Source organism: Amblyraja radiata, chromosome 1 (assembly GCF_010909765.2).
Source record: "Amblyraja radiata isolate CabotCenter1 chromosome 1, sAmbRad1.1.pri, whole genome shotgun sequence".
Taxonomy (NCBI): domain Eukaryota; kingdom Metazoa; phylum Chordata; class Chondrichthyes; order Rajiformes; family Rajidae; genus Amblyraja; species Amblyraja radiata.
In genome coordinates, this window is record NC_045956.1 from 2,783,893 (window position 1) to 2,796,640 (window position 12,748).

Genomic DNA, 12,748 nt, shown 5'->3' on the forward strand with positions numbered 1-12,748 from the left:
AGTTACTAGAGTATTTATAATGCCGCTTTAACAAAAAATTCAAAGTACGTTTGTCATGCTACTCGAATTAAAAGTTGAATAACTTTCAAATTCTAGGTTAAATTTATGAACAAGCTTTTATAGTCAGCAACGAGTTTGTAATAAAGCTGCCTGGTATCGAACTCTTGGTGGCATAAATATAACCATTGCGCACTTCAATGCACATCGGAAAAGATAAAACATTTAAACTTCCGCACCTCAATATTCAATTGTTTGAATAAAATCACATTTTCTTCTGTGGTTTCTAATATATCCGTGGCTGCAGCAAAAGAGGCAGGTCATGTAACATTTTCAGTTTCCCCAGGACAGACAGCATGGTGTAAGATCTAGCCAAAGCTAAGTATTGAACATCATTGGCAATACAACTTTGGAGGATGGACATAAATGAAGCAGACAGAAGCATCTAGGGTACGATTGCACAAATAGTTTAAGCAAAAGTGGGTTAATTTCATCATTAAAACTATCATGAAAAGTATAAATGTTATTTTGAACAAATGAAGGGGAGAGTCTAGTTAAACTTCTGCTTTTCATTTAAAGAGCCCCAATTTGACCAAGGATCCGAAGACACCCAATGCAGATTTTTAAGATCATATTTAACAAACCTTCTTGATTTTGTGAAATAATAACAAAGTAGAATGTAGTTATATGTGGATATAAAAGAACCTTTGGTATGTATCACATAAAATGAATTGTGATTTGGGTTAGTGAGGGATTGACTTTGTGGGGAGCAGAAGGAAATGAAAGATGGCCACAACGCAACTCAACTTAGCCCATCCCTATATTTTGTTTGCATCACTTTGTTGGTTCTTAAGTCTAACTAAGGCAGCAGACAGATCAGTCTTAAAAAAAACCCATAGTAGAGTTTAATGCAGATAAATACACGGCATTGCATTTCAGGAAGACAAACCAGGGCAGGACCTTCACAGTGAATGACAAGGCCCCGGGGAGTATTGTAGAGCAAAGGGATCCAAGAGCCCAAAAGTGGCGTCACAGATAGGGTGGTCATGGCGGCATTTAGGCTTCATCAGTCAGGGTAGAGTATAGATATTTGGACATTACATTACAGTTGTACGAGACGTCAGTGATGCCACATTTGTAGTACGTGTTCAGATTTGCTCACCCTGTTATAGGAAGGATGTCATTAAGCTTGAAAGATTGCATGTTGCCAGGACTTGAGGGGTTGACCTATGTTTCCACTAGTGAAGAGAATCTAAGACCAGAGGCCATAGCCTCATAATAAAAGGGCATATCTTAACAAAGGAGATGAGGAAGAATTTATTTCGTCAGAGGGTGGTGAATCTGTGGAATTCATTGCCACAGAAGACCGTGGAGCTCGTCAATGGATATTTTCAATGTGGAGATTGATAAATACTTGATTAGTGCGGGTGTCAGGGGTTATGGAGGAAAGGCAGGAGAATAGGGTTGGGAGGGAAAGATATATCAGCTATGATTGAATGGCAGAGTAGACTTGATGAGCCAATGGCCTAATTCTCCTCCTACAACTTTTGAAGGACATATGTTTAAACTGAGAAGGACAAGATTTAATATGAATCGGAAGAGCAACTTTTTCACTCAGGGGGTAGTAAGTCACTTGACTTGACTTGACTTGGGTAGTGAGTATATGGAAAAAGTTGTCAGAGGAGGCAGATACTATAACAGCATTGAAAAGACATTTGGACAGGTACATGGACTGGAAAGGTTTAGAGGGATAAGGTCCAAGCATGGGCAAAAGGGACAAGTTTAGATGGCATCTTGATCGGCATGGACGAATTGGGCCAAAGGGCTTGCCGAATGCCATATGACTATAATCTAAAAGTAACAAAGGATTGGTAACAAATGTTAATCATCTTGGTTGGCTGCGACAAGTGCCCTCTTCATCAGATCTTTCTGCACAGTTGGCATCTCATTTTCAATGCCCAATGCCCAATCACCCATGGTCAGTCATGACCGAGTTTAACTAGACTCTCCCCTTCACTCTACTAGTGAGATGTCAGTAAGTGAATGCTGCCGTCCCGCACATTCCAGGTTGCAGCAGTGCATGCTTGGTACAGCCAACACAAAGTGCTGAGGAAGGAGCACAGTCTAATCTCCTGCCACCACTGGATACTGAGGACCTGGATTCTATACCTCTTAAATATTTTTCTGGGTGAATTGTTTAGTTGTTGCCCAAATTAATGACTTGGATGATACAATGATACAATGAATGCAAAGTAATATACATATTTATTACACTTCCAATACGTATATTTTTAAGAATAAAGTTTATTTTTGAAAAACAGTTGAAACCTCTTCAGATTTGACTAAGGGAACTTCATTAGAAAATATGAGGTACGAAGGTAAACTAGCAAAGAATATAAAGGAGGATAGTAAAAGCTTCTTTAGGTATTTGAAGAGGAAAAAACTAGTTAAGGCCAAAGTTGGACCCTTGAAGACTGAAATGGGTGAATTTCTTATGGGGAACAAGGAAATGGCAGATGAGTTGAACAGGCACTTTGGATCCGTTAACTAAGGAGGACACAAACAATCTTCCTGATGTACTGGCCAGAGGATCTGGAGTGGCGGAGGAACTGAAGGAGATTCACATTAGGCAGGAAATGGTGTTGGGTAGACTGATGGGACTGAAGGCTGATAAATCCCCAGGGCCTGATGGTCTGCATCCCAGAGTACTTAAGGAAGTAGCTCTGGAAATCGTGGACGCATTGGTGATAATTTTCCAATGTTCTATAGATTCAGGACCAGTTCCTGTGGATTGGAGGGTAGCTAATGTTGTCCCATTCTTTAAGAAGGGCGGCAGAGAGAAAACAGGGAATTATAGACCAGTTAGCCTGACGTCAGTGGTGGGGAAAATGCTGGAGTCAATAATAAAAGATGAAATAGCGGCACATTTGGATAGCAGTAGCAGGATCGGTCCAAGTCAGCATGGATTTGCGAAGGGGAAATCATGCTTGACTAATCTTCAGGAATTTTTTGAGGATGTAACCAGGATAATGGACAAGGGAGAGCCAGTGGATGTAGTATACCTGGACTTTCAGAAAGCATTTGATAAGGTCCCACATAGGAGTTGGCAAAATTAGAGCACACGGTATTGGGGGTAGGGTGCTGACATGGATAGAAAATTGGTTGGCAGACAGGAAACAAAGGGTAGGAATTAAAGGGACCCTTTCAGAATGGCAGGCAGTGACAAGTGAGGTACCGCAAGGCTCGGTGCTGGGACCGCAGCTATTTATAATATATATTAATGATTTGGATGAAGGGATTAAAAGTAACATTAGCAAATTTGCAGATGACACAAAGCTGGGTGGCAGTGTGAAGTGTGAGGAGGATGCTGTGAGGATGCAGGGTGACTTGGACAGATTGAGTAAGTGGGCAGATGCATGGCAGATGCAGTATAATGTAGTAAATGCGAGGTTATCCACTTTGGTGGCAAAAATAGGAAGGCAGATTATTATCTAAATGGTGTCAAATTGGGAAAAGGGGAAGTACAACGGGATCTATGGGTCCTTGTTCATCAGTCACTGAAAGTAACCATGCAGGTACAGCAGGCAGTGAAGAAAGTGAATGGCATGTTGGCCTTCATAACAAGAGTGAGAATAGGAGCAAAGAGGTCCTCCTGCAGTTGTACAGGGCCCTAGTGAGACCACACCTGGAGTATTATGTGCAGTTTTGGTCTCCAAACTTGAGGAAGGACATTCTTGCTAGGTTTACAAGGTGCAGCGTAGGTTTACAAGGTTAATTCCCGGGATGGCGGGGCTGTCATATGCTGAGAGATTGGAGCGGCTGGGCTTGTATACTCTGGAATTTAGAAGGATGAGAGGAAACACATAGGATTGTTAAGGGTTTGGGCACGCTAGAGGCAGGAAACATGTTCCCAATGTTGGGGAAGTCCAGAACCAGGGGCCACAGTTTAAGAATAAGTGGTAGCCTTTTGGAACGGAGACGAGGAAACACTTTTCCACCCAGACAGTTGTGAGTCTGTGGAATTCTCTGCCTCAGAGGGCGGTGGAGGCAGGTTCTCTGGATGCTTTCAAGAGAGTTAGATACAGCTCTTAGGGATAGCGGGGTTAAGGGATATGGAGAGAAGGCAGGAACGGGGTACTGATTGTGGATGATCAGCCATGATCACATTGAATGGCGGTGCTGGCTCGAAGGGCCGAATGGCCTACACCTGCACCTGTTGTCTGTTGTAACTCAACGGGACAGGCAGCATCTCTGGAGAGAAGGAATGGGTGACGTTTGGCAACACGGACATGGTCTAACGTGAGAACTGGCAAAGGGGGTGGGCCCCGACCAGTGCATCCACGAATGCTGCCCACAGAGGAAAGAGTGTCAGGACTTTTGTAGACAAAAAATGTTGGATCAACTCAGTCGGGGCAGACAGCATCCCTGGAGAGAAGAAATGGCTGATGTTTCGTGTTCGAGGCATCTCTGGAATTCTCTGCCACAGAAGGTAGTCGAGGCCACAGTTCATTGGCTATATTTAAGAGGGAGTTAGATGTGGCCCTTGTGGCTAAAGGGATCAGGGGGTATGGAGAGAAGGCAGGGATGGGATACTGAGTTGGATGATCAGCCATGATCATATTGAATGGCGGTGCAGGCTCGAAGGGCTGAATGGCCTACTCCTGCACCTATTTTCTATGTTTCTCTGTAAAGAAGTACAGGAACTGAAATCCCAGTGAGTGAAAGGGAGATCAACACCTGGTGAGCCAGATGGCAACCATCGTAATTATAGTATGCAGGCTCGAAGGGCCGAATGGCCTAGTCCTGCACCTATTTTCTATGAGACCATACTCCACAGACAGCCTGTCCCGCTGAGTTACTCTCCAGAACTTTGTGTGTGTGTGTCTTCGGTGTTGAACCATCTGCAATTCTTTCCCACATCACATGCATATCAGTGGGTGGGGGCGGGCGGGGTACCTTTATTTTCTCGCCGATGCAGACGGTCGCCATTGCCATTGATCGCTGTGTGTCCGCCGCTGCCCCCGCCGCCGCCGCAGGGCGGGGGTGACTGATGCTCCTCTGCTGCCGCCGCTGCAGGGCGCGAGTCACTGTCCGTCCGCCGTTGCCCCCCCGCAGGGCGCGGGTCACGGTCACCGCTGCTGCTCCCCCTCCCCCTCCTCCTCCTCCCCCCCCGCACGCCGGCTCGCGCCGCGCTCCAACCGCCCCATTTTTTGAAAAATCCGCCGTTGACTCAACTGACAGCGAGGCTCCGCTCGCGTCACCGCCTGGCGGTGTCTTTTTTTAGCTGCGATCGCGGGTCACGTGACGTGAGGGCCGACTAGCACGCATGCGCACATGAGGGTATTGCCTGACGCCGCCGTCAGCGTCGACCAAAGCAAAGATCTTATAGACCAAAGATACTAGAGGAGCCAAAGAGGGTTTCGGCCCCGAAACGTTGCCTATTTCCTTCGCTCCATAGATGCTGCTGCACCCGCTGAGTTTCTCCAGCACTTTTGTCTACCTCCGAGCAAGATAGACCACTCGACGAAAAAGCCGGAGTACGGTCATGGGCCGCGCCATTTTGGGAATCAAATAGATGAGGCTCCTCCAGTATCTTTGGTGGAGAGCGCCGAATACCGCACATGCACACATTTGCCAGTGGGATTGGTGGAGTGCAGACCGGGCAGACAGCTCTTCGTGCCCCATCCGGCCGGGGACAATGCCGGCGCCACGACAACGACAGTAAGATTACATAGAAAATAGGTGCAGGAGTAAGCCATTCAGCCCTTCGAGCCTGCACGGCCATTCAATGTGATCATGGCTGATCATCCAACTCAGTATCCTGTACCTGCCTTCTCTCCATACCCCCTGATCCCTTTAGCCACAAGGGCCACATCTAACTCCCTCTTAAATATAGTCAATGAACTGACCTCAACTACCTTCTGTGGCAGAGAATTCCACAGATTCACCATTCTGAGTGAAAAATGTTTTCTTCATCTCGGTCCTAAAAGAATTCCCCCTTATCCTTAAACTGTGACCCCTTGTTCTGGACTTCCCCAACATCGGGAACCATCTTCCTGCATCTAGCCTGTCCAACCCCTTAAGAATTTGGTTCAAGAAGGAACTGCAGATGCTGGAAAATTGAAGGTACACAAAAATGGTGGAGAAACTCAGCGGGTGCAGCAGCATCTATGGAGCGAAGGAAATAGGCAACGTTTTGGGCCGAAACCCTCCTTAAGAATTTTGTACGTTTCTATAAGATCCCCCCTCAATCTTCTAAATTCTAGCGAGTACAAACCGAGTCTATCCAGTCTACTGTAGTTTCTTAACGTTAAGTGTGTAAGAGAGTGGAAACATTCGCAGCGGAGATTTAAAAAAAAAGTTGTTTCTGCTTTCTGTGTCCATTAAAAACTACTTAATCGGGAAAGTGAATGAAGAAGGATCTCGAAGGACCCGAAATGTCATCCATTCCTTCTCTCCAGAGACGCTGCATGTCCCGCTGAGTTACTCCAGCACTCTCTGCCTACTTTGGAGAAGCAATGAACTGCAGCTGCAATTAATGTTTCCTCGCACACTTACTTACCCAAACAATGTTTTGAGGGGTGTGATGTTTGTTTTTACGATGTACGAATCACAAACAACATGGCACATAGACACATAGACAATTGGTGCAGGAGGAGGTCATTCGGTCCTTCGAGCCAGCACCGCCATTCAATGTGATTATGGCTGATCATCCCCAATTCCCATACCTGCCTTCTCCCCATACCCCTTGATTCCGTTAGCCCGAAGAGCTCCACTATCTAGCTCTCTTTTGAATGCATCCAGTGAGGGGGGTGGGAGATTGCAACTTTCACGTGGTCCGCCCTGTTTCGACGAATGCAATCAACTTTACGCTGTGCACACCATACACAAGAAGAAGTTCCAGTGAGGCAGACAATTCCACAAATTCACAATTCTCTGGGTGAATTTTATTTCTCATCTCAGTTTTAAATGGCCTACCCCATATTCAAAACAGTGGCCCCTGGTTCTGGACTCCCCCCAACATCGGGAACATGTTTCCTGCATCTAGCGTGTCCAATTCCTTAATAATTTTATATGTTTCTATAAGATATCCTCTCATCCTTCTAAATTCCAGTGAATACAAGCTCAGTCACTCTGTTCTTTCATCATATATGTCAGTCCCGCCATCCCGGGAATTAACCTTGTGAAACTATGCTGCACTCCCTCAATAGCAAGAATGTCCTTCCTCAAATTAGGAGACCAAAACTGCACACAATACTCCAGGTGTGTCAAAGAGTGATACAGTGTGGAAGCAGGCTCTTCGGCCCAATTTGCCCACACCGGCCAACAATGTCCCAGCACCACTTACCTGCCCTTGGTCCATATCCCTCCAAACCTGTCCTATCCATGTACCTGTCTAACTGTTTCTTAAATGATGGGATAGTCCCAGCCTCAACTACCTCCTCTGGCAGCTTGTTCCATGCACCCACCACCCTTTGTGTGAAAAAGTTACCCCTCGGATTCCTATTAAATCTTTTCCCCTTCACTTGAACCTATGTCCTCTGGTCTTCGATTTCCCTACTCTGGGCAAAAGATTATGCATCTACCTGATCTATTCCTCTCATGATCTTATACACATAAGAGCACCCCTTATCCTCCTGCACTCCATGGAATAGAGACCCAGCCTATTCAATCTCTCCCTATAGCTCACACCCTCTATTTCTGGCAACATCCTCGTAAATCTTTTCTGAACCCTTTCAAGCTTGTCAATATCTTTCCTATAACATGGTGCCCAGAACTGACCACAATATTCTAAATGCGGTCTCACCAACATCTTATACAACTGCACCATGACATACCAACTTCTATACTCTGACTGATGAAGGCCAAAGTACCAAAAGCCTTTTTGACCACTTTATCTACCAGTGACTTGACCTTCAAGGAACCATGCACCTGTACTCCAAGACTCCTCTGCTCTACAACACTACCCAGAGGCCTACCATTTACAGTGTAGGTCCTTGTTCGATGTTCCAAAATGCAATACCTCACACTTCTCTATATTAAATTCCATCAACCATTTCGCCGCCCACCTGGCCAATCGATCCAGATCCTGCTGCAATCGTTCACAACCATCTTCACTATATGCAAAACCACTAACATTTGTATCATCAGTAAACTTGCTAATCTTGCCCTGTATGTTCTCATCCAAATCATTGATGTAGATGACAAACGGTAACAGGCCCAGCACCGAAACCTGAAGCACACCACGAGTCACAGGCATCCAGTCTGAGAAGCAACCTTCCACCATTACCCTCTGCTTCCTTCCATGGAGCCAATTTGCTATCCATTCAGCTATCTCTCCTTGGATCCCATGCGATCTAACCTTCCAGAGCAGCCTACCATGCGGAACCTTGTCGAACGCTTTACTGAAGTCCATGTACACAACATCTACAGCTCTGCCATCATCAGCCTTTTTGGTCACGTCTTCAAAAAAATCAATCAGATCTGTGAGACACGACCTCCCACGTACAAAACCATGCTGACTATCCCTAATCAGCCCTTGCCCATCCAAATGCCTGAATATCCGATCCATCAGAATACTCAGGAGGGCGATGTAATAATAATAATAATAAATTTTATTTATGGGCGCCTTTCAAGAGTCTCAAGGACACCTTACAAAAATTTAGCAAGTAGAGGAAAAACATATAAGCGGAATGAAATAAATAGTAGAGACATGACTAGTACACAAATTAAAGACAGAATTCAATTCAAAACACAATAATTTAATCAGGTCGACCTACGTGCCACATTCCGCAAATTCCACCAGCATGTGCAGTGCCCTACCAGGGGCTCAAACACGTTGGATAAAGTGTACACCAACATCAAGGACGCATACAGAGCTCTCCCCCGCCCATCCCTGGGACAATCCGATCACCTCTCACTGTTTCTACTGCCTGCATATAAACCCCTCATCCGCAAGACCAAACCTGCAATAAGGACGGTCAAAATATGGCCCGAGGATGCCACCCTACAACTGCAGGACTGCTTTGATCGCACCGACTGGGACCTGTTTGCACAACAGGCTACCAGTGGTACAGAGATAGACTTGGAGGAGTACACATCCACTGTGCTCTCCTACATCAACTGCTGTGTGGAGACTGTCACAGTGGACAAGCAAATAAAGATGTTCCCAAACCGGAAACCCTGGATGAACAAGGAGGTTCAGGATCTGCTAAGGGCACGCAACAACGCGTTTAAATCCAGGGACACTTCTGCTTACAGTGTGGCCAGGTCGAACAGAGGCATAAAAAAGGCCAAAGTCATCCACAGGCAAAGGGTAGAAGACCACTTCAATACCGCGGACACCTGAAGCATGTGGCAGGGTGTCAGGGACATCACTGACTACAAGAGCAGCCCCGCCTGCCCCCACGGTGATATCACACTGGCCAACGAACTAAACACCTTCTTTGCCCGGTTCGAAACTGGCAACACCACCAGGTGTGGAATAACCCCGGCCATTGCGGAGGGACAGGCCTTAACACTGAGCACTCAGGAGGTACAGTGCGCTCTGCGTAGGATCAATCCACGCAAGGCTGCAGGCCCGGATGGAGTCCAGGGAAGAGTATTAAAGGACTGTGCTGGACAGCTGGCGGAGGTATTCACGAGAATCTTCAATCTATCTCTATCTCTGGCAACGGTCCCCAAGTGCCTGAAAACAGCCACCATAGTGCCGGTGCCGAAAAAGTCCAAAATCACCAACCTCAAAGACTACCGGCCGGTTGCCCTGACTCCAATCCCTATGAAGTGCTTCGAAAGGCTGGTCCTCTCCCATATTAAATCCAGCATCCCTGCCTCACTGGACTCCCATCAATTTGCATACAGGGCAAATAGATCGACAGAGGATGCCATCTCTCTGGCCCTTCACACTGTCCTGACTCACCTGGACAGACAGGGCACGTATGTGAGGATGCTCTTCATTGACTATAGCTCTGCATTCAATACGGTCATCCCCGCCAAGCTCACCATCGAACTCCACCAGCTAGGCCTCAGCTCACCGATATGCGCTTGGATCCTGAACTTTCTCACGGAGCGACCGCAGACAGTGAGAGTGGGCCCGCACCTGTCCTCCACCATCACCCTGAGCACCGGCACACCACAGGGTTGTGTACTAAGCCCCATGCTCTACTCCCTCTTCACTCACGACTGTGTCCCTGCATTCGACACCAACACCGTCGTGAAGTTTGCAGACGACACAACAGTGATTGGGCTGATCACCAACGGTGATGAAACCATCTACAGAGCGGAGGTGCAGAACCTGGCGGACTGGTGCGCCAATAACAACTTGGCACTAAACACCTCCAAGACCAAGGAGCTGATTATTGACTTCAGGAGGAACCATTCTGGAGAATACGCCCCAATCTCCATTTATGGGGAAAGTGTGGAGAGAGTGTCCAGCTTTAAGTTTCTGGGCACTCACTTTTCAGAAGACCTCACATGGTCCACGAACACCGCCGTGCTGGTCAAGAAGGCACAGCAACGACTGTTCTTCCTGAGGACATTAAAAAAGACTGGTCTGCCCCAACAGCTGCTGACGACGTTCTACCGCTGCACCACAGAGAGCATACTAACGTATGGCATCTCTGTGTGGTATCTCAGTTGCACGGAGGCGGAGAGGAGAGCTCTTCAGCGCGTCGTCAACAGAGCGCAGCGGATCATCGGGACAGAGCTACCAGCCTTGGAGGGCATCTACCACACGCGGTGCCTCAGGAAGGCCCTCAGCATCCATAAGGACTCATCACACCCCTGCCACGGTCTGTTTCAACTACTTCCCTCCGGCAGACGTTACAAGGCCTTCTACGCCCGAACCTCCAGACTCAGGAACAGTTTTATCCCAAGAGCTATAGCGGCTCTGAACCGGCCCTAATGAGTGCCCCCCCACTCACCCCCTTTGGTCAGTCTCCCTCAGATGGTCACGTCAATCAATTCAGCGTGCTTATTTATGTATTGTATTTATTTACCTTTTTGTACATCAGTGGAGCTGCACACTAAATCTCGTTGCACTGACGTGCAATGACAATAAAAGATATTATTATTATTATTAATATGAGGCAATTCAAGCACAGATGAAAAGGGAGGGGACGTGGGGCTAAGGATAGGCAGAGGTGAAGAGATGGGTCTTGAGGCGGGACTGGAAGATGGTGAGGGACACGGAATTGCGGATCAGTTGGGGGAGGGAGTTCCAGAGCCTGGGAGCTGCCCTGGAGAAGGCTCTGTCCCCAAAACTGCGGAGGTTGGACTTGTGGATGGAGAGGAGACCGACTGATGTGGATCTGAGGGACCGTGAGGGTTGGTAGGGGGAGAGGAGGTCAGTCAGCCAGATGATGGAGGGCTTTGTAGGTGAGGACCAGGATTTTGTAGGTGATCCGGTGGGAGATGGGAAGCCAGTGAAGTTGTTTGAGGACTGGAGTGGTGTGATGCCAGGATTTGGTGTGGGTGATGAGTCGGGCGGCTGCGTTCTGGACCAGTTGGAGTCGGTTGATGTAGGTGGAGCTGATGCCAAGGAGAAGTGAGTTGCAGTAGTCCAGTCGGGAGGAGATGAAGGCATGTACAACTGCAGAAGGACCTCTTTGCTCCTAAACTCAACTCCTCTCATTATGAAGGCCAACATGCCATTAGCTTTCTTCACTGCCTGTTGTACCTGCATGCTAACTTTCAGTGACTGATGTACCTGGACAACCAGGTCTCGTTGCACTTCCCCTTTTCCTAACCTGACACCATTCAGAAATCATCTGTCTTCCTGTTCTTGCCACCAAAGTGGATAACCTCACATTTAAAAATTATTTCAAAATCCATCCCTTGAAAATGTGAAATATTTTGCCTGGACTGAAATGTTATTCTTGTTTTGCATTTGATGGTTTTGCTCTTTTTTTCTTGAAGTGTCCTGCCATGCAAATGATGACTTCCATTTTTATATTATTTTTGACATTAAGAACATTTATATTTATCTTTTTATGTTCCTTTACTGTTTAAGACATTACTTGTGAGCCTTCAGCTGTTTCTTAGTATAATTTAAAAAAAATCATAATATTGATGCTTCCTGTTGAATTATTTCGCTCGAGTTTGAGTGACTGTGATTTGCCTTTGTAAACAAGTTGTAAGTAACATCATATTAGATGGCTATACATAGCAAGCAGCTACAACATTATCTTTATACATTATGCCATTAAAAGCTGAATTTGCCTTGGATATACTATGTGCTTGAGTAGGGTGGGTAAAACATTCTGATGCTCTTTACCTAATTCTGTGGCTGCCCTCTCCTAATATATTGTTTTATTTTTCTCTCTTTTTCTCTCTGGCGCACAAACGCATTATCATTTGTTATCCATCCTATTACTTGTCCACTTCTTTGTTACTCTGTATTCTTTTTTGCACATTCCTCTCTATCTTGTTTGGTTGCACCATTTTTTTTATCTCCCAATCTTTTTCACACAGACATTCTGCATTTTGGTGTTTCCCCACATTTTTTTGTCCCCCATATTCTGTCTATCTTTCAATCTCTTCCTATGGTCTCTCTTGCCCCAGTGGGTCCATTGATTAGCTGAAACATATAGGTGAAGTGGACTGTTGACTCGAAATTGAACTAGCCTGTCGCTTTTAATTTACCATTTCTCGCCCTGAGTGACTTTGACCTCTTACATGTTCCAACAAACCTCAACATTGGACAATTCTGTTTTCATCTACAGATATTTCCAGAATTGTCTTATTCAGATTA

General features: G+C 46.3%; 1 protein-coding gene across 1 annotated transcript in view; it reads right to left on the bottom strand.

The window, feature by feature from the left end:
- Window positions 1–5,149, bottom strand: part of plk4 (polo like kinase 4) — a 30,565-nt gene extending 25,416 nt beyond the window's left edge. The window contains exons 1-2 of the mRNA XM_033014432.1: window positions 5,097–5,149; window positions 4,954–4,998 (exon numbers count right to left, since the gene is read on the bottom strand). Of these exons, the coding sequence (XP_032870323.1) occupies window positions 4,954–4,992 (39 nt within the window). The 5' untranslated portion in view covers window positions 4,993–4,998; window positions 5,097–5,149. The remainder of the gene's footprint in view (window positions 1–4,953; window positions 4,999–5,096) is intronic.
- Window positions 5,150–12,748: the final 7,599 nt, after the last annotated feature.